The sequence below is a fragment of the Coloeus monedula genome (assembly GCF_965178545.1).
Source record: "Coloeus monedula genome assembly, chromosome: 2".
Taxonomy (NCBI): domain Eukaryota; kingdom Metazoa; phylum Chordata; class Aves; order Passeriformes; family Corvidae; genus Coloeus; species Coloeus monedula.
In genome coordinates this window covers 16,266,465-16,289,908 of record NC_138782.1, presented here as the reverse complement: position 1 = coordinate 16,289,908, position 23,444 = coordinate 16,266,465, and the positions used below count along the sequence as shown (strand labels likewise).

At 42.4% G+C, this 23,444-nt stretch overlaps 1 protein-coding gene across 1 annotated transcript in view; it reads left to right on the top strand.

Annotated features, from left to right (window-relative positions):
* Nucleotides 1-5,907: 5,907 nt before the first annotated feature.
* The window catches only part of LIN9 (lin-9 DREAM MuvB core complex component), a gene marked incomplete at its 5' end in the record, with an annotated part of 38,447 nt that continues 20,910 nt past the window's right edge, over nt 5,908-23,444 (top strand). Inside the window, 5 exons of the mRNA XM_082302146.1 lie at nt 5,908-5,986; nt 15,624-15,656; nt 16,677-16,771; nt 19,475-19,579; nt 21,405-21,538. Of these exons, the coding sequence (XP_082158272.1) occupies nt 5,908-5,986; nt 15,624-15,656; nt 16,677-16,771; nt 19,475-19,579; nt 21,405-21,538 (446 nt within the window). The remainder of the gene's footprint in view (nt 5,987-15,623; nt 15,657-16,676; nt 16,772-19,474; nt 19,580-21,404; nt 21,539-23,444) is intronic.

The following is a 23,444-nucleotide window of genomic DNA, read 5'->3' as shown; positions in this document are numbered from 1 at the left end:
TGTGGCTGTTTGAATTTAGTATTAGCCCAAATAAACCTCCTTTAAATACCTATCTTCAACATGATGTAAGTTGGTTGTTGTAGACTCACATCCTAACAAAGCTCTAAGTTGAGTTTGGGCTCAAGCTTCATTCATCAAGACCTGGGGTGAGGTCTGTTGCTACACTGTCGGTGGTCTTGAAATCCCTGTCTCAAAACAGCAATACAAACTGATAATTTCAATGTTTCATGATGCTTGTTACTTCTCACTTCCAGTCAGTCATTGAGCAGTATGGGAGCACTTAACCATAGAACAACATCAGATCGTTCTCTTCAAAAATTACTGATTTCCCTGAGGCTTTAGGGGAAGTGATGGCTAATTCCCAAGAAAGGGACAGTTCAAGCCCATTCTGATGGTTCTGGCTTCACTCTCTAGCAGTCTGTGTGGAAACAGCAGACCCATTTCCTAAAATGTTGTTGTGTCCCAGGGCTTGTTGTAAAAGGAGTTTGAAGCCAAAGTGGTTGCTAATGGTGCAGGTCTTTCCAGGGCCCTTGAAGGAGAGGAGGATGAAGAGTGATAGATGGAAAACAAAGCTGCTGTCAGGGAGAGAAGGAAATGTGGAAGCACTGGGTAGGTTGTATGGCTTGAGGACAGCTCAACAGAAAAAACTGATTGAGGTTGGTGATAATGGATTTTAAGAGGAAGTAAGGAGAGTGGCCTGTCTTCTGCCTCTTAAGTAGCTTAACCAGTGGCTAATCATTGTTTTGCTTCCAAGAAACCCTTTTGGTCAGGCTCTTAAGTATGATCTTGTCAGTCTCTGAAAGAGAGCGTGAGAACTTGTTCAATTTAGTTATGAGATAGATAATTATTTTTCCCCCTCAAAAGAAGCAGTTAACAGTTCCGTTTGGGACCAGGAGTAGAAGGCAGCTGATTTTGATGCTCCCTCTGTCACCTGTACTGGAGGTGGCTGAAAGTTCCCTGTTGCTCCAACCCAAGCAGCAGCAGGAGTGCTTTGTGCTGTGTATGTAGTGCTCAGTTATAATTGCAGCACAAGCATGTACATCCCAAGCTGTCCCTAACCTCGCAAATATGGCAGGAAAAGATACAGGCCTTTCTGAAGAGGCAGCAGGTGCCCTTTGGGAGCTGTAGGAGAGCCCCATGACCATGCTGCTGTGAAATCTGATGTGAATTCAGGCACTGCTTCTGCTGCCAGCTTGTCTGACCGTGGAGCAGATCCACTCTCCTGGAAGCAGGCACTGGTGCCTCCAGACCCAGCAGATGGACAGCCTCTCCCTGGGGCCAGGCTGGGAAGAGCAGCACGGTGACAACCACTGAAGGCACTGCTTTGGGAATACGAGCACACAGCAGAGCTGGATGAATAGGTAGCCCCATTTCTGTCAAAAACACTTGAAAGGAGTGAGTTGTCAAGACATTAGGTCCCATGACATCCTCTGCTTTTTTCAGGGGGGGCATGTTGAGGAATGGCTTCTGATCTAAATGTTAAACTACCAAAAGCAGCATTTTATAAATATTTAACCATTTTATCTTTATTTAGCATGGCTGCAGGCCCCGTTGTACAACAGCTCACAAACATTAAGACAGTCCATGCAGTTAACTGAAGGAAGCCAGCCTAGGCTTACTGGTTGGCAGTCAGTGTAAATTCTTAGTGACTTGCCTGAGTTCATGCAGGAAAGAAGTGGCTGAGAAAAAAAATTAGAACACACCAACCTAGTATTTAGGCCATAAAATGATGACATTCTGCCCCTGTCCCCCTTCAGTTTCTAATCAGAGGAAAGGCGGGGAGGGGGGAACCCCCAAACAAATAATTTCTATACAAAAAAGACCTCTGGACACACAAAGTTTCTCAATACCATAAATAATTGTACTCCTGCTCTTAAATGAGGTCTGTAGTGTTTGTAACTACTGAGGTCTCTGCTTCAGCTTGCTTTCTGGAAGACTGTTACAGACCTCACTCTGTGAATTTGGGGAATATAATGACATAATTGTCTGCTGAAATGTTATTGTAGCCAATTTATATCCCACTTAGTGTTTTGCCTGAATTGCTTTTATGTATGTGTTGAGCCCCCTAACTTAGTCCATTATACTTAGGCTCCTGTTATGCCCATAAAAATAGTTTCCGCTGTTGTGGAGTACATGTATCTGAACAAGATGTGTGCTTGTGTGTGCTTTGACTTTCAAGTTAATGCCAGGCTCCTTCTCCAGAAATTGTCATTTTGGAGATGAAGTGGCACCTGTGAGAAGAAATGCAGATGTAGGTCCCAGCCACGTTGCTGTGATGATTTTCATTTGCTCTGGTGTGAAGGTAGCATGTGGGCCTGTGGGCCTTGCAGGTCACTTCCACAGAAGTGAGATACACAGGGACAGGCAGGGTGAGAAGAAAGAATGACTTCCCAACAGCTCAAAGGGGAAACTACTGCTTCCCTTGCCCCCTCGTTACAAAGTCTAATTTCATAATGTGATTAATGCAGCAGGACTCAGACTTCACAAGAGGGTGCTTCAGTGGCTAAAGAGCACACTCTTCTGCCAGCTGTCTGTGCTTTTCTTCCTACTGCCAGGGCCTGGTTAGGGGAGATGAGAAAATGACAGCGTAGCTGTCTCCCGCCCCCTGGACGCAGCACTACCTGCTCCATGCTGACAGGACTCTGAATGCATTGGTCAGTAGGTGGTGTAGCCCATTTCTTAATATCATCTGCAGCAACTGAGCAGCAATGGGAGTGTGGAGTGCTCTCTGCAGCATTTTAGCACACACCATTAGGAGCAGTTGCCTAACGTGACCCTGGTGAGAGCAAATGGCAGCAGTGCAGCCAGTTTAGAGACCTCCCTCCAGCCGTGTCAGGCAGGTGAGTCAGCAGCATCTAGGGCACGTTGTTGGCAGCGAGCACGGATGTTTTCAGTCACCCTGCCTGTCTGTCAGAAGAGTTGTGTCATTTCCGTGTTGCCCAAGTGCAAACTGCAAATTGCCAGAATGGTAAAGGGATGCACTGAAAATGTTGTGTATTTGTGTGCACACTGACAAATGGCCCTGGCTGAGGTTTGTCCAATGGGGTCATGTTTGTGTGACTTGGAAACAGTGAGCACAGGACAAACGAAAAACCAGAACACAGAGATACTGCAGCATTCATTGAAGGCCAAGATGTAAAAGGTCCTTTATCCAGGAATCGTAATAAGTGTTGATTGTTACCCTTTCAACATGGTGAGTGCTACTGGCTTCTGTTAAATATTTTTCAAATGCAGCTGTTGGAATGAAATGAAGGAATAATCATCATCATGCTGTTGGGAGCTGAATTCTTCCTTTACACCTGTTAATTTCTGAGATGATTGGCAACAGACACTTGGGAGGGGGCAAATCTCTCTTACCTTTTTCATCTAGTTTTATCCAGTTTTATCACAGTTTACAAAGACTCCCTGAAAGGCATTGAGTTTCTTTGATTCCTTTTTCCTCTTTCCCTTGTAGAAATGCACTCTTGAGGACTGTTGCAAAATGTGATCGTGTTGTAGAAAACTTCTCATCCCTCCCCTGCAAAGCCCTTGCTCAGGGAAAGCTGTAGCATCAGAGTGGCTCTGGGCAGTACTGCTTTCAGTGCAGCCAGAGCTGATGACAAGGTTTACAAAGCACAGCAGCAAAAACCTCGCTGGTGATCAGTGTCTTCTGTCAACTGTGGAAGTCTCAGTGTCGCCAGTCTTAGCTGAGCATTAACATACAGCCCTTGGAACAAGGGGAGTGTAGCTGAAATACAGAGAAATATTAGTGTCATTAACACGTTGTTTAACTGGGCCTGGAAGGCCTGGTCCATGTCAGGCCTTTTGGGTGGTGGAGATGTTTTAATAAAAGGGGAAAACTGTGCAGGGTTTAATGTTTTGGGGGGGGAGAAGTTGGTGTTTGAAATAGCACAGATTACTGTTTAGTTGTGTTTTGTTACTAGTTTCTTTAGTTGTGCCTACAGTGCTTTATATCTGTCTACCATAGCAGCTTTCTTTGGAGCTGTGCAGTATGGAAAGCTCTGACTGAAGTGTCTTAGGCCCTTTGGGGGCTATGGGGAGGGAAGGCTGTTTAAACAGCCTTTCAAAATGACCTGAAAAGGGGGCTGGAAGTGCAAGCTAGGTTTTGTATTTTCTTTTTTCTTTTTTTCTTTTTTCTTTTTTTTTTTTTTCCTTTTCTTTTTTAGCTCTGCTACAATGTGCATAGGAAGCCCTGGGGAGAATTTCTAAAGCATTTCACTCAGTTTGTTTCTTCACTTAGAAACTGGCTTTTTTCCCCTTGAGCAAAAGGGCAGCATTGATTTTATTTATTTGTGTATTTAAAATTGTTTAATAACATGACCTATATCCTGCCCCTCTCAACCTGCTAGAGTGCCTAGTCATCTGAGTTCATTAGCAAATTAAAAACACAAATTAATCTCTATTCCATGTCCCAAGATATGCATTTTCTGTATTTTGTAGAATCTTTGGTTTCACCTAGGTGCTTTCAAAGGGTTGCATACAACCAGGCATAGCATCCATTTTGCATTACTGTGCACTGTGCTCTTGGCAGTATGTTTAAGATGTGACACAAACTTAGCCTTGACTAAGATACACTGTTTATTTATTTTGAAGCTCAATGTGCAATTTCATATTTATTTATATATATAAAAAAGGAATTTTGTTTGGTATAAGTAGTAGTAGATACTGTTATCAAAGCCAAACCTACGTAAAGAGTCTGGTCCATGAGCAATTAATGTGCTTGTGCTTCATGATAGTATCTCCATGCTTACATTTCTTGATGCAGAAGCTTTAAAATTCACTGTGGTCCAGAGATCCAGAAAACTACACCAAAAAACCCACTGCTGCTGCTTGAAGAAAGCTTTCAGGGGTGAGATGGTGGAGGGTAGGACGAGACGAGGAGTTTGTTAGGCAACAGCCACCCACTGTCAGGGGTTTGTTGGCTTTCCCTGGCACTCGGTGAGAACAAGCGAGACCTTGACCTTCAGGCCTTGGGCTCGGTGAGCATTTCAGCTGCCTCCTGGGAGGAGTGCCATGGACCGTAACAGCAGGGCCAGGGCTGGCTGTGGTGGGATTGCTGTGATCCCTTACTCCTCCTGAAGCCTCACCTTTGCAGTTGTTTATCAAAAGTGACGACAGGGAAAATAGGCACAGTTTAGCAAAAGGCTGTTATTTAATGAAGGGAGGATGGATATAATATAATGGGATTGTTTAAAGACTTAAAGCTAGCACAGCTACTTTGGGGTGACCCTTTGTGACAGCCAACACTTCCACCCCTTCCCCCCCACCCTGAATTGCCAGTCACCCATTCCTCCTCATCCCACATCATAAGGACAGGGAACTGTTGGAGCAAGTCCAGAGGATCATGGCAGTGATAAGAGGACTGGAGCACCTACCCTACGATGACAGGCTCAGAAAGTTGGGGCTCTTCAGGCCTGGAGACCTCATAGCAACCTTCCAGTACCTGAAGGGGAGCTCTAAGGAAGCTGGAGAGGGACTCTGTCAGGAGCTGTAGTAGTGATAGGACAAGGAGTAATGGGTACAAACTGAAAGGGGGAAATTAGGTTAGATATTAGGAACAAAGTCTTTACTGGGAGGGTGGTGAGACACTGGGACGGGTTGCCCAGAGCAGCAGTGGCTAGCCCAGCCCTGGAGGTGTTCAAAGCCAGTTTGGATGGCGGCTCTGAGCAACCCGGGCTAGTGGAAGGTGCCCGGCCAGTGGCAGGGGAGTGGAACGAGACTGGAACGAGTATAATGTCCACTCCAGCTGTTTAACTGTGGCTGTGCGGTCCCGCTCGGTTCCCGGGACGGCGCTGTTCCCGCTCCTGCCCCCGGCAGCGCCGCGCCAGCCCCGCCGCCCGGCCCCTCACGGCGCGCGGGAGGAGGCCCCGCCCCGCGCGCGCGCCCGCGCCCGTCTCCTCCCCCAGAATGCCCCGCGCCAGGCAGCCTTTGAAAAAGCGGCGCGGCTCGTTCAAGATGGCGGAGCTGGATCAGCTGCCTGACGAGAGTGAGTAGGGACCGGTGCCCCCGCTCCCACCGCCCCGTCGTCCCGTCGTGACACCTGCGCCGCGCCCCGCCGTCCGCCCGCCTCCCTTATTCGCTCTCTCCCTCCCGCCGCGGGCGCTGTGCGGGGCCGGAGCCCGCGCCTCTTCCCTGGCAACCGGGCCGGCCCGGCCCCCCCCCACCCCCCCGCCGCCGCCGCTGCCGCCGCCCCTCCCCGGCGAGGCCCCGGCCCGAGCGGCGGGCGGGGAGCTCCGGCCCGAGGGTGCGACCCCCGCTGCCCTCGGGGGTGCCGGGGCTGGGCCCCCCGCCCCGCCCGGGCGGCACCTGCCGGGCGGGCGGGGCGGGAAGCGGGAGCCGGGCGGGGCGCAGTGACAGCCCGCCCTGCCCGCGGGGGTCGGGGCAGTGCGGGGGAAGGAGCGTCCTGTCCTGGGGAAGGGGTGAGCTGCCCGGCGCTCCGGACCCGGCTGTCGCCCGTGGGGGCAAGGAGGGCTCGTGTATTCGTGTCCCGTACTGTGCACGGTGTGAGCAGCTCCGCAGGGCTGGGGGTCAGGGCGTGCACACACAGTGCTGTGTTGTGTGTCGGCAGCAGAAACCTGGCTGTACAGGAAGACAGTATGTAAACATGTATTCTCATGCATACAGATCTGTGTATCTGCAGTTCGAGTGCTGTGTCCAGTTCTGGGCCCCTCACTGCTAGGAGGACATGGAGGTGCTGAAGCATGTCCAGAAAAAGGCAATAGAGCTGGGGAAGGGACTGGAGCATGAGTCATTTGAAGATCAGCTAAGGGGGCTGTGGGTGGTTAGCCTGGAGAAGGGGAGGCTCAGGAGTGACCTTATCACACTCTACAGCTTCCTGAAAGGAGAGTGTAGCCAGGTCGGGATTGGTCTCTTCTCCCAGGCAACAAATGAGAGGGCATAATCTCAAGATTCATCAGGGGAAGTTTGGTTTGAATGTTAGGAGGAATTTCTTCACTGGAGGGGTGATTGGGCATTGGAATGGACTGCCCAGGGAGGTGGTGGAGTCACTGTCCATGGAGATGTTTAAGGAAAGACTGGATGTGGCACTCAATGCCATGGTCTAGTTGATGTGATGGTTTTTTGTTAAAGGTTGGACTCGATGGTCTCGGGTCTTTTTTAACCTCGGTGATTCTGTGATCTCCATAGGGCTTGTGTGAATGTTGTTTTCAATGAGCACAAGGATTAGATAAAAACTTAGTGTAGATAAAAACCAGACATGTGTTGCTGTATATGTGGATTCATGCACAAAGTACTTGAATGTTACATTCATTGTAACATTTACATTATTCAATGTAAAATGTGTCTGTATTCCATCTTGATATGTCCTCTTACAAACTGTGAACTCCTGCCAAGCTAAAACTAGGGCATTTACTAGTTTCAATAGATGTGCACAGTATGGGGTAGACATCTTTTGGTGACACTGTTTTGTCCAGCACCGGGCAAGTTCATCAAGATGCCAACTCTTTCTGTATCCAAAGATTCTCTGGCTACTCAGTGTGGCTCTTTGTTACAGCTCCAACAACTGTCAGGAGAAAAATTGGTTAATGTGCCCACATGGCCAGTGTCATTATGCTAACTGAACAGATTTATGGAGGATCGTCATAAATTATGGATAAAGCTGACACTCCTGACTTGGTGCAGCTCAGTCGCACAGTGGACGCTGTGCTGCATTTAGAGACTGATTAATACAAGTCATGGACCAATTGACACGACTGTAATTAATAATTAGCAGCAGTTTATTGCTTATTAAATGAACTTTCCCTGTTCACTAGAATGGATGATGTTTAAGTTACTGTTCCTCCATTCGCCTTGCCCATTTTCCAGAGAAAGTACTGTGTGTTTCAAGAAGTTAATGTAAAGTATGAAAAATAACTTTTTCTTCTCTGTCTCCTTTATATTGCCTGCGGTGACATCAGGAAGGTTTGACAGCTCTGGCATTTCATGGTAGCAGATACCATAGTAGAGTGTGTGACTCAGTTTCCCTTAGGATTGGGCTATGGTGGAGACCCTTGCCAGCAGTGCCAGTGTTACAGTCTCTGTTTGGCATGTGAAGCAGACAGTGTGGTTGGTTGTGAAGGTAGTAAGCTTCTGCTGTGCTGATCTTGACCTTAAGGTTTGTATTTACCTAAGTTTGGTGCAGGTTGGGGGTGTTTTCCATCAGATAGGGAGCTTCATGTTTTCTGTAGCATTGCTGAGCTGCTAGAACTGTGAATGTTTCAATGAGTGTTTGCCTTGTGGTTCCGTTCCTCTCCTATCCAGTTTTGGTGATCTGGATGTTTTCAAATTATGCTAATTACTGCCACACATAGTTCTTTCATTTCCAGTCCTATACTTAAAATTAAGATGTAAACTTAGTCCTGACTAATTTAACACTGACTTCATGCAGCTCTCAGTCTGCAGCTTAATATATAAAGGATAATAACAGTAAGCATTGCAAAATTGGTTTTGGAATATTCCTTGTGGTATAAAAATAAGTTCCTAAAAAAGTTGCAATAGTTCATGATTAAGAGACTTTGCGATTTATGTATCACCCCTGTGAATTTTCTCCAACTTAGTTTCTAGTAAAGTAGTAGACCATAACTGAGTTTTCACATAAAAAGAATTATAGGTAAACACACCATAGCTGGGTGACAAGAAAACTGACATTTTGCTGTATGGTAAGAACCACAGAGTTTTACTTTCAGATTGGATGTCTGATGAAGTGGAATTTGTCCCAGAGTATTCTAATAGCACCTACTTGCCCTCTGGCAGGTTCTGTAATGCAGCTGGGCAGTGACTGTTCCTTAACCCAGGAGTGAGGTGAATGTAATGCACATGGTTCTCTCTTGTGATATGTGCTTGTTTTATCTGATAAAGTTACTATGCTGTTCCTCTCTAAAGCTGGAATTCCGTCCATATAAAACAGTAAGAGGGTTCACACTGACAGCCTGAAATGGTGCATACGTTTATGTGCATTTCTTGTAGTTTGAGGCCTTTCCTGTGCTGCCAGGGAAGAGGCATATATTAATTTGGGATGCAGGTGAAAAAAAGAACAAATCTATGGCAGATCCTTTTGCTGAAAAAGTCCAGAATATTAAAGGTCCCAATTGCAGAAGTGCTTCAAATACTAATAGTTTGATTTGTATTTTGAAGACAAAAAATTTGTTTCTGCAGACTGTTGGGTTGGTGCCCAATGAGTGACTAATTTTAGTCAGTGCCTTTTTTTCCCTCTTCTTATCTCCTGGTAACTTTGCAGTGGAGGTAAGTGGTGGGCAGCCTTACTGCTGCAGACCAGATGGCTTTTTCTCTCTGTCTCAGAAGAAGGAAACAGTGGATTGTATTGGAGCATACATAATGCTGCCCTGTCTCCTGCTACTGGTAATAGCAATGTGATTTGTGGGCTGTGTGGTTCTAAAGCTTGTGCAGTGAAGCTGAGGGGAGGCTCTGATGTGAAATGAACTTTCTGCTGAGGCTCTGCTAAAACAGGCAGCACGTGCAGGTGTGACTAAAGATTGTCCTGGTCCTGCTGGAGGCAGAGCTCTGCAGAGAACAGCACCGGCAAAGCCACATCTTGGTGCATCCTTTGGCACAAGCCGGTCTGAGGGAGGAGGATGCTGGAACCTGCTCTGTAAAAGGGAGAGGGAGATGCCATTTCTGACAGGCGGGTGCTTTGGTAACTCAGCGATCATGGGCACAGGGCCGCTGCCAGCAGCCAAGCGCTGGAGTGTGGTGTTGCTCTGTGTAGGCAAACTCCAACAAGTGGCAGGTGAATCGAGAAGGAAGGCGGACTGGACTGTAGGGGTGATGGGTGTCAGCGTTCAACTCTTACAATACAAATTCTGAAATCAGTGTTTTGCCAAATACCATGTATTGGTAGACATGGTTGGTACTGTTCATAGGGGCTTTTGTTTTAGGGCAGGCAGAAGGGAAAGTGGATAAGGATCTTTCTGCATGGGTTTTTATCACATGGGGGGAGGCTGCAGCATAAGGGCAGCACTTCAAGCAGAAAGTGTCACTCAGCACAACCTTTTGCTGTGGTTCGTGGGTCCTCTGCTGCTTTCCTAGACAGCTGCAGGGGGATGTGGCACACCTCTGGCACCTCCATTTTCCAGCCCCAGGGGGCTGTGAGCCCAGTACTGCTGTGGCCTGGATGTTTGAGGCAAAAAACCCCAGCAGAACTGTGTGAGATTGCAGTATTTGGGAGAAGGCTCAGTGTTAGTTTTGTGGCTGCTATGCAGTACTGACAACTAATAATTTTTGGGATTATTTGTACTGCCTACCTTTCAAATTTTATGTTACCATGATATCAGCGTATTGTCCATTATGAGAACACAGTTTCAAAAAGAGGGCTTTGTTATTGTGGTTATTGTCTACAAAAGTCCTGTAGAAGGGTTCACATGGCTGGAAAACCTACTTCCATTCAGTAGTTAAATTAGGATTTGGAAATACACATATGCCAGGTTATTAGTGGGCTGATAATGTGAGGGAAATACTGACTCATGCTTGAAGTGAAAAGTTAGTGTTTATTTATTTGTTTGCTTGCCTCTTCAACGAGCCCAAAATTTGGGGGAGGCTTTAAAAACTCCCCAAAGCCACTTTTCCCTCTGATGTGTGTTTTTTACTTTCAGAATTTTCCTGAATAAGGTTTCCTTGCAGTGGCCAATTGTTTGAGATGCTTCCTCTGCTGAAACAACTTGTGTCGTGCTTGTTTAGATGAATGATCTCTTGGAGGATTAATGACTCAGTCTATAATAAAGGCTCATGTTTCTCCCTTCTTCTCCATGAGTTTCTTCTGTGACATCATTTTTAGTGCCAGCAATGTAGATTAATTACATAGGTTTTTGAGGTAGTCATGCAACCAATGTTAAAATAACTGCTCACCTGTGCAAATTTAGACAAAATAGCATAACGATCTGGAGAGGAAAGGCTTTACATCATGTAATTGCTGATCTGGATCCTAGAATTTTCTATATTGGTTTAGATATGCCCCTTTATGCCCACACAATAGTGAAATCAGTAGCTATAGAACATCCCTGTGGTTCCTTGTAACATTTATTTTCAAGATTATCAGCTGTTATAAATTCATTGTTAAAAAAACTGAAGACACTTTCACAAACATAATATACTTGTGTGCATTCCTGTTTAGATTTTCAAATCAGCAGTTGAGAAGCTGCATTTAAACTGCTTTACTTCATCTTAATACTGAGAATGTTCTTCAGGTCATTCACAGCTGCCCATATTGAATTGTGGTCAAACTCCTCCTCTTTTGTTCAGTTACAGTGTTTTCAAATGAGGAGAGGCAGTAGGTGCTTGGTTTTAGACTTAAACCTTTTGTTTTCGAAAAGGGTAAAAGCTTTTGTGCTTTTCTCCCACGCCTCAAAGCCTATCTCCACATCAGAAATACTTCAATACTTTTTGGGGGGTTCATATGGCTTCTAGAGCAGATGGAGGAAGTTTTTAAAGTTCTCTTTATTGCAGTGCTCTGTATGACCTCCCATGAGGTGGGAGCAGGAGGCTGGGGCTACAGGAAGGATTCGAGGTGACTGTGTGCTCAGAGGGAGCAGCAGTTCAGGACTGGCAGAGCTGTCCATGCACAGAGACCCATGCTGGCCGCTGCTGCAGCCAGCCAGGCGTGAAAACATCCGGGCCCTTGTCGTGCCAGGCTTGGCAGATGTGGGGTGATTTTAACCTTGGTGGCTTTTTATCGATTTGGTTTTATCTGGCCTTCCTGAAAATCATTTCTTGCAAGTGTTACAAAACACATAGATACACTTATTCCTGACTCTTAGTTACTGATGAGCTTCCTGTTACTATACTATTTAGTATGTCATAATCTAGAACGCGTTTATTTTTATTGCACATCTGTGGTGCACGTATTTTACGGACTCATTGGGGTTTGTTTTTTTTCAGAGCCAGGAAAGGCCATTATAATCATCTTAGATTCTTCATTAAGCATGCTGGTATACTTGTGTTTGGAATTTCTGTGCATCAGTTTCAAGGTTCCTTTTTAGCTACAGTTTTCTCTTTAAAAATATATTGAACTTGGTTTAAGATTTTGAGTTATAGGGAGCTCAACATGCCTTTTCTTGGTATAGTTGCATAAAATCTGTTAAACTGTGCATTCATTGCTAACCTGAATTATCCAATGTAATCTTTCACAAAATAAGTCTAGTTATGCCTTTCCTGAAAAAAAAAAAAGGGCTGCAGAGCTATTTACCCATCTGAATTATCTTCCTTTGTAGATACTTTGATCAGTGCAGATCTTGACCTTCTTTGGGAAGAACAAGTTTGGAGTGTCTTAACTTTCTCACAAAAAGGCACATCTTTAGATCTTGAAATTTATCTCCTAGATCTCTGCTGAATCTTTTCCTAATTTCACAGACTTAGTCAAGTGTGAACACTGTGTTCAGGTAATTAATTTACTAACAACATATGCAGATCAGTACTCAGTAGGATACTAGGACATGGCTAAGGTAGTTTACAGTTTGCACTGGAACAGTGTGCCAGTGTGGCCTCCTAATTCCTGAGCCACTGCTGTGCTGAGCTGCCTGTACTTCCTCCCTAGGTTAAGGGTTTTTTTTACTCTCAGTATGAAGAAAGTCACCTCCAAAATCCTCTGAACCTGGAGGAGCTGGAAGTAGATTTTGGTTGTAATAACCTGTATGATTCATAGGCCTTATTTCTTCCTTTCTGCTTGTTTGTTTTTTAAGTGTTTGTGGAAATGGAATCTGTGTCATTGTCTTAATAGGTATTTACATTCAAGTGTGTGTGTGTATTCTACTTTAATCTCTGTTTATAATTAAAACACAGGTTAGAAAGACTGTCTGTGATTATATATTTGTTACTCAGAGCAGGAGTATACAAGATTACTGGCATTTAGTGTGAGGATGGTATAAGTCTAATCATTATTTTAAGTAAAGTTTTGTATGGTTTTAATAAACTTAACCTAGCCTGCATCACTTTGCAGTTTTTGTAGTTTTTGAAATGCTTCTATCTGCATTAAATGTTGATTGTTTTTTATTGTAACACATTGTTGCTTAGATCATCATCCTAGTTTCTGGTTTTGTGGCCCTGCTAGTATTGCCCAACTAAATGGAAAAAAGTAGGGAAATTTACCGTATTCCTTGGAGTTTGGTGTTGTTGCAGGTAGCCCCTAAAATCAATATAGAAGAACTTGATAAGAAAAGCCATATTGTGTCATATTGTTTACCTCTGAGGTAAAATGAAGCTTATGGACATGTCCATTGTCATTTTGGTATCCTACATGTATTCTAAAGCTTTAAGGTACAGAAGTGTTGGTGTCAATTTTCTGCACTTTGTTTAACTTTTGAACTTCCATAGATCAGGAATATTTTATTTGGACATTTGCATTCCTAAATAAGGATGCCCTGGATATATTAATTACAGGTCAAGTGAAAACAAATGAGCAGCCCTATTCTAACATGCATTTATGGAAGATTAACTATCCCATGTGGAAAACTCCTTGGCAACTAATGCTGTTTTGGAGTGCTAATCTTGTAAAGCTAGGAAGTAGTGCAGTAACCTTCTGCTGGCCCATCATCACCCTCAGGGGTGAAGCAAAACCCTTAGAGATTAGCAAAGCATCTCAGGCCCTTCAGCTGTGAGATTGACACCACCCAGATAAAGCTTTGCTGCCCCTTCCTGAGTGTTTCTTTTCTGTTGCTGTTAACAGTGTTAATGCTCACCCTGGACTGGGTTGATTGAACTTGGTTCTCATCAAAGATAGTGGGGAAAAAGAGGAAAATTATTGTATGTTCAGATGAAGTTCCTGAGATCTTTCAGAATAGTGATCCCTTCTGGAAAGGCAGCATCTCCTCCATTTGACAGTCCTGATGGCCCTGCTCCTGCCTCTCCATCCCCAGTGACGTGTTCTTCAACTGCGTGTACTTACCCCTGCACACATTTCCCACCATCCCGTATGTAACTTGGAGGGACACAGTAGTTCTTCACTGTTCTTAATGTTATCATTCAGAGCTGTTCATTCTTGGCTGATAGCAGGCTACCCATGTATTTATGCAAGCAGTATATGGTATTGGATTTTTAGTATAAAATGTTAAAAAAATTGTGGTACCTTTAATATACAGCTTAGTTTCAGGAGCTGAGTTCCCTGTGAAACAGATCATCATAGAATCGTGTTCTTGTACCAGTCACTGACAGGTCTCCAACCCAACAAAGGTGATACATCAGAAAAGAAACGTTCAGGAGGGGTGACAGTATAGCCCAGGTGTGTCACCGTGGTTTTGACATGTAATCCCAGATGTAGTAGCTGTTGTAGGTTTGAACATCTTGGGAGATACTGGGGTGGAGGCTCTCTAAACCCCAGTGAGTCAAAGCTAGTTCTGTTTCATATCTTAAACTCTTTTTTTAATCTTTTAGGGAAAAAGAAACTTTGTTTCCTTTTCCTTTTTTATTTTAATTGAAATTTGGTTTTTTAACAGATGGCAGCAAACAAAATACTATGGTGAAAACGTAAGAGATTAGGGGTTTTATTGCTGTTGCTGCACCTGTATTCTCTTCAATGGCCCAGCCCGATCCAAAATGCTCAGTACCCAAGAAAGGGACAGTAATTCTTTTGACTCTATGATACTCTCTGGAATGTATTCTCTTAGAGGCAAGTACTTCTGGCAATGTGAAGTTAGTGGGGTAAGGAGCTAGGTAAAAGGCAGCCTCAATGAGTTTCAGGACCTTTGGAGTCAGAAAGTTCTTGGAGCAGCAGTTTCAAAGAGAAGATGAAGCTGAGAGTGGAGAAAGTGAGAGGGAAAAGTGGTTGTCACCCAGAACATAACTGGAAAGATAAAGTTGATTTGAGAGAAAGTCATGAATCTGGGGAGGCACTGTCATGCAGAAATATCTTCCTCTATGCTAATACAGTTGTTTCAAACAGCTCATTCTTAGAAACACATTTGAAAATTCCCGAAGATGAAGGCCCAGTGTAGTCAGGCCCGGTTTTGTTTTTCCTGGGCCAGGAGCATTGCAGAGTTCTACAGATGCAGTGGAAGGGGAGCAGTGAAATTTTCATGTGTTTATTACACTGTTTGAACAGTTTGAGCCAAGTAGCAATCCTGTCTGCATTTATGAGATCTGAATCTGCTGCCTTTCTGAATAAAGAGGTACCACCAGGGGGCAACTAGCTATCCATCGTCTTCCTTTTGAGCATAAGCTACTCGTTTCCTGGAAATCGTGGGCAATGAAGGATTTTGACTGGTAGAAGTCATTAAAAAAAAGAAAAAAAAGGGTGTTCATTAGTTTTCTTGTCAGTTGTAAAATACATTTGCAACTGCATCAAACAAGCAGCCACATGGGAGAATGTAGTTTGGACATAAAGCTTGTTCAGAATTTGCTGTGTTAAACATAAACATTTAACATCTGAAGCTGTTTTGTAGGTGTGAACCTAAAGGAAAAAAACAAAATGTGAATATGCTTTCAAGATTTATTGGTAATAAGCATATAATGCTATGCTTAGTGCTATGAAGGGTGTGCTGGGTTCACTCATTCAGTTGTGAAAGATTTTAATAGTAAATTCCACTTTCTGCCTGAGAATTAATTAAGAATGAGTAGACACTGCATAGGTTGTATGGTTTGAAATAGCTTGTGATTTATGTGGACTTTTTGATCTATTGCAGGTTCTTCAGCAAAAGCACTTGTGAGCTTAAAAGGTAAGAAATTAATATGTTATTTACTTGTACCCCATCTGACTTTCAGGTGTACTTAGTTTCTGGCTTCAGAAAGTTCAAGAAAATCACAGGGTTTTTTGTTGAAATATGATTGGGTTTATTGTAGGTGTTTGTAATTCTGTAGAATAATAATCCTTGGCAGTTGAAACTACATATATTGTGGTGTATTTAGACATTGCTCTTCTGGGTGAAATTCCTGAAATGTGTTTTTTCTTCAAAAGTACTGCCTAGGCATCAAGTTTGATGAGAAGATAGGGGGTAATCTTTCATCTCTTGGGGATGAGATACGGGAGAGATTCTTAGTGAGAACTGTACATGACAAAATTTACATTAGGAAGGCATTTCACAATTTCATTGTATTCTCTGTCAGCAAGTTGTGGACTAAATAAAAAACCTTCTGCTAATGTTTTTTCTTTGAAATTGTCTTCATGAACATTCATACAAATTTTCAATACTTCTAATTTGCCCAGTAATTAAAGCTTCTTTATGTATTACAAGGCTTTTGTTACACAAGGAAGAAGGCACGGTCTGTTGAATATGTTGTAACTAATGCAGATTTGTTGCCATAAAATTTTATTTACTTAGTGTACACCCACTTAATAATTGTCTAGAACTAGAAGGTGTCTGTGTCTTGTAGGGCTTTGTTTTGTCCAGGTTTCAGTTACAGCCATAGTACCACTGTTGATGTGTGTCAATCTGACAGTGCAGGTAACTGATTCCAGCAAAGGAGGTTTCAAGAAACAGAGACATTGTCACAAGTGAAAAATATGTTTATGTTTCTCCTTGTACTGAAAACCTCCTTCCGTTTTTTTTTTTAATTAGTGTTAAGAACAATTTAATAAAAATACTGAAATCTAAAATCTGTTTGTTACTGAATTCAAAGATGTTGCAAGTAAAAAATATTTTAGTAGTCAATGATGTTATATTTGCTTTTGGACAGTAGTTATGTTAAAACATACGCATACATATATGTATATTAATGATGTATTTTCTTCACAACAGAGGGAAGTTTATCCAGTTCGTGGAATGAAAAATATAATTCTCTGCAGAAAACACACATTTGGAAAAGCAAGAATGCTGGTTCTGCAGTGGAAATGGTAAGAAGCAATAAAAAGCTTCAGGATTAGTAAAGTATCATACAGTGAAACAAATGCAAGGATCAGAAAAAAAGGCTGAGATTTATAGTTTTGTAATGTCCAAATGTGAAACAATATCCTTCACGAGCACTTTGCACAGTTTGCATATGAGATGAAAACACATTTTATAAATGAATAATCAAACAAATTAAATTGCTGACCTCGTTCAAGATAGGTCAGAATAATTTCCTCTCTGTTTTTTGTAACGTTAAGTGCTGTGTGAAGTATTTGTACTGTATCTGCCACCTTGAGCTTAGGAATCACCAGTTTTGGTCAACTATTTTTGTATGTCATGAAATATCTCACTTCTAATTATGGCTGAGAACTGATGCACAAAGGAAAGGAAGGGAAAATGCCATAACGCACTTCCATCATTGTGCCTTCTGGGGGGCAGATTTTAATAAAAGTAAGGGACTCTCAGTGAAATTTGTGTATTCTGAGAACTTTCATAGGAGGCCTTGCATTAAAGAACAGCCTTGGGATGGGGAGATGAAATGAGCCTGCAGCTTCCACTGGGATGTCTGGTGTTGGGGTTGACCATTTCACTCTTGTGGTTTGGTTTTGCTTAACTGTTTGTTTCTTGTTCTGTGATCTTCTCCTTGGTATTTATTATGATAGGATTCATACAGATGCACATATACACACATGTTGCTATGTGTTTATGCTGGAGAACATAAGGTCTACAAAATGCAGTTCTAGACAGAGACCAGAACTTTGTGAAGACCTTAGTTCCTGCAGTTCATGTCACAGTTTTCAGCTGCTCCCCAGGAATGCCCATCATCTCACAGAAGCAAGCTTTACTGCTAACTTAGAAGATCACATGTGCTAAAGACCCAAAGTGACTGGCTGTAACATCTCTATAAAAGCTTAGTCAATCTTTAGGTATGGTGGCTGTAGGATGTAAAAATACACTGTCAAACTCCGAACGTAGCTCAGTATTCTGTAGAAAACTGGGGGAAAGATCAGAGCATAGTCTGACATCTTGGCAGTGACCCATGTTGCTGAGATGTGATGGAGTAGTTTGAGTTTACTGAATGCTGAAAGTTTTGATGACATGTTGTACACGTGGTTGAAAAAATCTTTCCAAAAATGCCTGACCTGTTTAGCTACCGTGGACGATGCCTCTTTGCAACACTTGTTATTTCGCTCTGGTGTGAGGCACAGCCTCATTTTGGATAGTACTTTGGAGAAGAATTTGGCAGTTTCTGTTGAGGGTTGTAAAACAGTTTGCTTGGTCTGGATCATGATGATTTGGTTACCTTGTCAATATACAGTTCCTCTGTCCAGTGTGTGTCTTTCCCAGTTTGTAACATCTACCAGGAATGAGTGTTTTCTTCTGTGTGCTGCATATGCTTAGGTGTCTATCACATACAGAGCACTTCTGTTACTTAAATACACTTGTGTAGTTCTTTTTATAAAATAGATATACTTTGGAGTAAGAGAGGCACATTTCCTGGGAAAGCCCCGTGTTCAGATGGCATGGGGCAGACAGATCTTTAGCTACCACTGATTAATTTAATAGAAAATCTCTTTTCAAGCAGTTAACCAGTCACAAATGTATTAAATATCTTTCTTAAGTGTAAATGCTTGTTAATTTTAATTAACAGTGTTGGTTTATTTTGTCTCTGACTCCTATGAAGGGCTCATATTTGTCATTGGTATTCTTCATGTTGTGAGTGTTACAGATCTCATACCTGTATCAATTTGTAGCATTTTCATCATTGCACTGAAAGAAGTCAAATCTGCATTTGTTCTGCCTTTGCTCATCACCTCTGTAAGAAGTATGAGGGGTGTGGTCTTGGGGTTCTGTAAAAGAGCCCCATTTCAGTCATGGCTGGCTCCTGTGCTGGGCCACAGAACCTTCATGGAAGGAAAAGGAAAAGCTGCTTCCCCTCAGCACTGACAGCCAGTCACAGGTTGCTCTTTCATCCTCACTGAAAGCAGGAGTCTTTTGTCATAAGGTCAGATGTTGAGGAATAACTAAATGAATTTTTTTCATGGCACATTTACAATATCATTTCTTGGTTTTAGTCATCCTTCTAATTCTTTCTGAGCTATAGCAGTACACAAGTAAATTTCACTTAGCATAAATTCTAAATTCTTTTTTTTGAGATTGTCACATAACTTATTCAAGATTTAGTTTCTTCAGACTCAAGCTTAGCATTTTGCTATGTAGATACTTCCAGTGAGTTAAAAAACCAACACACATCACTTTATTAGAAAATTCTTGCTAAAATTCTGTGCAGCTGAGAACATACAAAACAAATACAGTGTTTGAGTAAACCTTTTTTTGATCCAAAATTCAAAACAAATTGTTTAACAGATGTATTACTTATAACAAGGCAAGCTAGGATACACGAATGTTTAGACACCTAACTCTAATGGAAACACGTGGGAGTTAGGCTCTAAATACTTCTGTGAAACTGGGCCAGCACTATAGTAATGGTTATAGTTAGAATTGGAAAAGCCTGGAATCTTGGACTCCTTCTTCTCTGTCCTTAGATCTCTAAGTGCTAGGAGGCACTGCTGATTGTGGACTGTGTGCCTGAAAACTAACAGGTGGCAAGAGAAGAGGCATTTCATTCCTCTCAGTGTGTATTCTCTGCATGATCAGAGAAATTGGTTTTTTTTCTTGTAATTCATTCCTAATTTTGTTTCTTACAGCCCTTCAGAAATTCAAAGCGAAGTCGACTCTTCAGTGAAGAAGATGACAGACAAATAAACACAAGGTCACCCAAAAGAAATCAGAAGGTTGCAATTGTTCCACAGGTACCTACATACATGTATGGAGATATTTTTACCAAAAAGGGGAACAAGCCTATCTGTTTTAGTTGAAAATTGGAATATATTTGCTTTCCAAGTTGCATTTTTGGTTTGAATCTTCTGAGGAAAACTGTTGCTAGAAGTAAGCCACAATTCAATCCTTACAGCTGGTTTCCTCAGTTTGTTTGTGGGAGTACCTGTCCTTTGTGATCCTGGTCATGAACACCCAGAGCTAGAAAGAATTCCAGACTAATTTCCCATCATGCTCCTGCAAACAATCATCTCCTGTAGACAGCATAAATTTATTCAGCTTCAGTTTAAAACTGCCTAAGTTTCCTGCACTGATTACATAATGGAGAAGGCTGCTATAGAATTTAATGTATCCCAACAAGTTAGGCACTTGCTCTAGATTTGTAGCCTGTGTTCATGGTCAGCTTTACCTTCTTGATTCTGTAATGCTGAAGTCCTCAGTTCAAAGAGTTTGTTTGTATCCTCCCCTTGATTGTCAACTCCTTGATACAGCATGAAAGAGCAGCTGTAATTTGTCAGCCTTTATTTGCTATGATAGAAAGGGCAACATCTCTTAGTGAATTGGCTCTGTAGTACCTTTGTCATCCGCATCACTTCTCTGTGCCATCACCATATGAGCCTGAATTTACTTCATTGAAAAAGTACTATTTGAATACTGGTCTGATTTGCCTTCTGAGCTGTGCTGTGCAGTGTCTGATGTGAAAAGCTTGGCACTCACCATTTAGCTGGGTCCGTTTTGCCAGAGCTGAGAACCATGACATTTCTCTTCATTACCATGATTTCTTAAGAGTACAAACACTTGGTAATGTTCTAAGCCCAGTTGTTTTGTGCTTAAATGTCTGATTCAGGAGGTCCAATGGTTGATAGATAAATATTTGTGAGGGACTGCAGCTGTTGTAGTTCACGGATCTTGCTGTCCCGCTAGGCTTTGTTTCCTGGAGTTCCCGTGGCAGAAAGGGGACTTGTATCTAGCGCAGCAGGAGCCAGCAAGGTGCCTACCTTATGCTTTATCCTGTTATTGCTGCTACTAAAGTCCAAAATACTTTGAATGGTTGGGGAAGGATAACCATTGATGATGGCATGGGGACCCAGTTTAATAGTCTGAAAAAGCTGTTATTTTTTGTAGAAACGTTTTTCTTTAAGACAGCCATCCTTGGAACAAAATTACAGAATTATTTTTTTATTTATAGTCTTGTTTAAACATGGGTCTCTGTATTATGCAAGCAGTTTAAGACAGTGTCTTTTCTCTGATTTATCAATATAGCTGTCAAATGTAGTTAAAACTTAATTGCTTCTGTCCATGCTAGTTTCTCTTGCAGTTTTCTAAGCAGAGACACTGCTCAAAGCTTTGGTTGTTACATTCCTCTGCTGGCTTCATCCTCAGCTTAAGAAGAGTAAGCAAGAGTAGAAGCTCTAGTGCAAATGAGGCAGGTGCTGTTGCTGGCATCTGAGCTGCAGCACAAATTATGCTCACCTGAGACAGTCAGTGGGGCCTCAGAGTTTTGAAGGGTGTATGTATTTTAGTGCCATGCTGTTGTTACCAATAACGTGATTTTCAGTGCTGGAAAATATTTCTGTTAAAAGAGCTTTGTATGGAGATAATTGTATTGATCCTGTTAAAATTTGCGGTCTGTTCTGTTTGATTGTGTTGCTGATATAATGCAGTAAGGGCTGTTATAGATCTGTAAGAAAAAAATTGTCATGAAACAATATGTGCAGAATTTAATCAGAAAAATCTATTTTATTTGAATACTGGCAAATACTAGACTGTGTTTAACTGTTTCTTTTTTTTACTACATAGAAGTTTAGTACAACCATGTCCACACCAGAAAAGAAAGTATCACAGAAGATTGGTTTACGGCTTCGTAACCTGCTCAAACTGCCCAAAGCTCACAAGTGGTGCATATACGAATGGTTCTATTCAAATATAGATAAGTATGTTTGCTTTGTATAATTGCCTCTTATTAGTATAGAAACAAGTAATTTTCTGAAATTGAGCTGTGTAGTTCCATACATTGGTTAGGTACTCCAAAGTTCATCCTTAAATTATTAGTAACTGAAAACTATTTTGTTTATTGGTGGTAGGTTTTTTATTTCTTTCCACTGAGTAACATATGTACTCTCATGGATATAATTTTCTTTTTATCACCTCTGCCTCTACCAGATACCTGATTTTATTCATAATGCTCTTAGCATCTGAAGCAGGAAGTAATCAGAACACTTAGACTTTTCTGAACCCTTGGATCAGTGTTATACAGAGGAGATAGGAAGGACACTGCTTCTTCATAAAGTGCTGCTTTCCTAAAAGGTGTAAATGTTGGTATGAAATATTTTTTCCCCATCATCCTGTTTTTATTGTGATCACTAACAGGGCTTCAGGCTGTGTCTGTTCCGCTGTTGTCCAGATATCAGCATCTTTCTTGGATCTCCTAATGTATTTCCTAGACTGTTTCTGCAGTTTGTGCCTTGGAGTTTTTGGCACTTGTTCTCTTAATGCCACTAGCACAGTGGTGTGAATTGTTTAAAAGAACCAATTTAATTTCTAAAATGTAAAAAACATTCTTGATGAATGGAGTCTTAAAATCTACTCTGGTTGACTAACAGATGAAACACGACTATTTAATATTCTAAAGAATGGCTTCAGAATTAACAAGCATTATTTTGCAGAATGCACAAACAAAATAATTACTGTTTTTCCTTCCTATTTTAATCACAATTGCTGTAGCTTTTTTCCTTAACTAGGAAGGCAGTCATAGCAATAGAAAAACATTTTGGCATATATTCATCAGAAGTGGAAAAATTAGATGTCCATTTTAGTTAGTTTTCAATTCATCATCTCTAGGATTTAATTCCTTTGAAAGAAGTCGTCTTTTCATGCCTTTTCCCCCCCCTTACTTGAAAGAAAAAATGAACAAAACAAAAGCCCAAACCCTACTTATTTCTAGGAGTAATTTTATTGTGGTACATTTTTAATGATGATTTTTACAACAGTCCAAGAATTTTTAGTTTATTCTTAAAGAATTGTCTGTGAAACTTTAGGTTTGTCAGTAGACTAGAATTTGAGTTTAGCAGGTAATTCTGAAAACCTCTTTGATAGTTATCAGTGTATGCAGTTGTGGTGGGTTGACCTTGGCCAGACACCAGGTGCTCATCAAAGCCACTCTCATCTGGACATGGGACAGAAAACGTAACAAGAGGGTCAAAGGCTGAGATAAGCACAGGGAGAGACCACACCAGTTACTCTCGTGGGCAAAACAGACTTGATTTTGGGAAATTAGTTTAATTTATTACCAATGAAATCAGAGTAGGGTAATGAGAAATAAAACCAAATCTTAAAAACACCTTCCCTCCACACCTCCCTTCTTCTCAAGCTTTATTCCCAGTTCTCTGTTCTCTACATCCTACACCCCATAAGCACAGGGAGACAGGGAATGGGGGTTCTGGTAAATTCATCACACACAGTCTCTGCTGCTCCCTCCTCCTCTGGGGGAGGAATCCTCACACTCCCATGGGAGTCAGTCCTTTACAAATTTCTCCAGCGTGAGTCCTTCCCATGGGCTGCAGTTCTTCAGAAACTGCTCCAGTGTGGGGCCCTTCCAGGAGATGAACTCCTTCAGGAATAGACTGCTTCAGTGTGGGTCCCCCACAGAGTTACAAGTCCTGCCAGAAAACCTGCTCCAGTATGGGCTCTTCTCCATGGGTCCACAGGTCCTGCCAGGAGCCTGCCCCAGTGGGTTCACAGCCTCCTTTGGGCACCCACCTGCTCCAGCATGGGGCCCTCCATGGGCTGCAGGGGCACAGCTGCTTCACCATGGCTCCATGAGGAGTCTCTGCTCTGGTG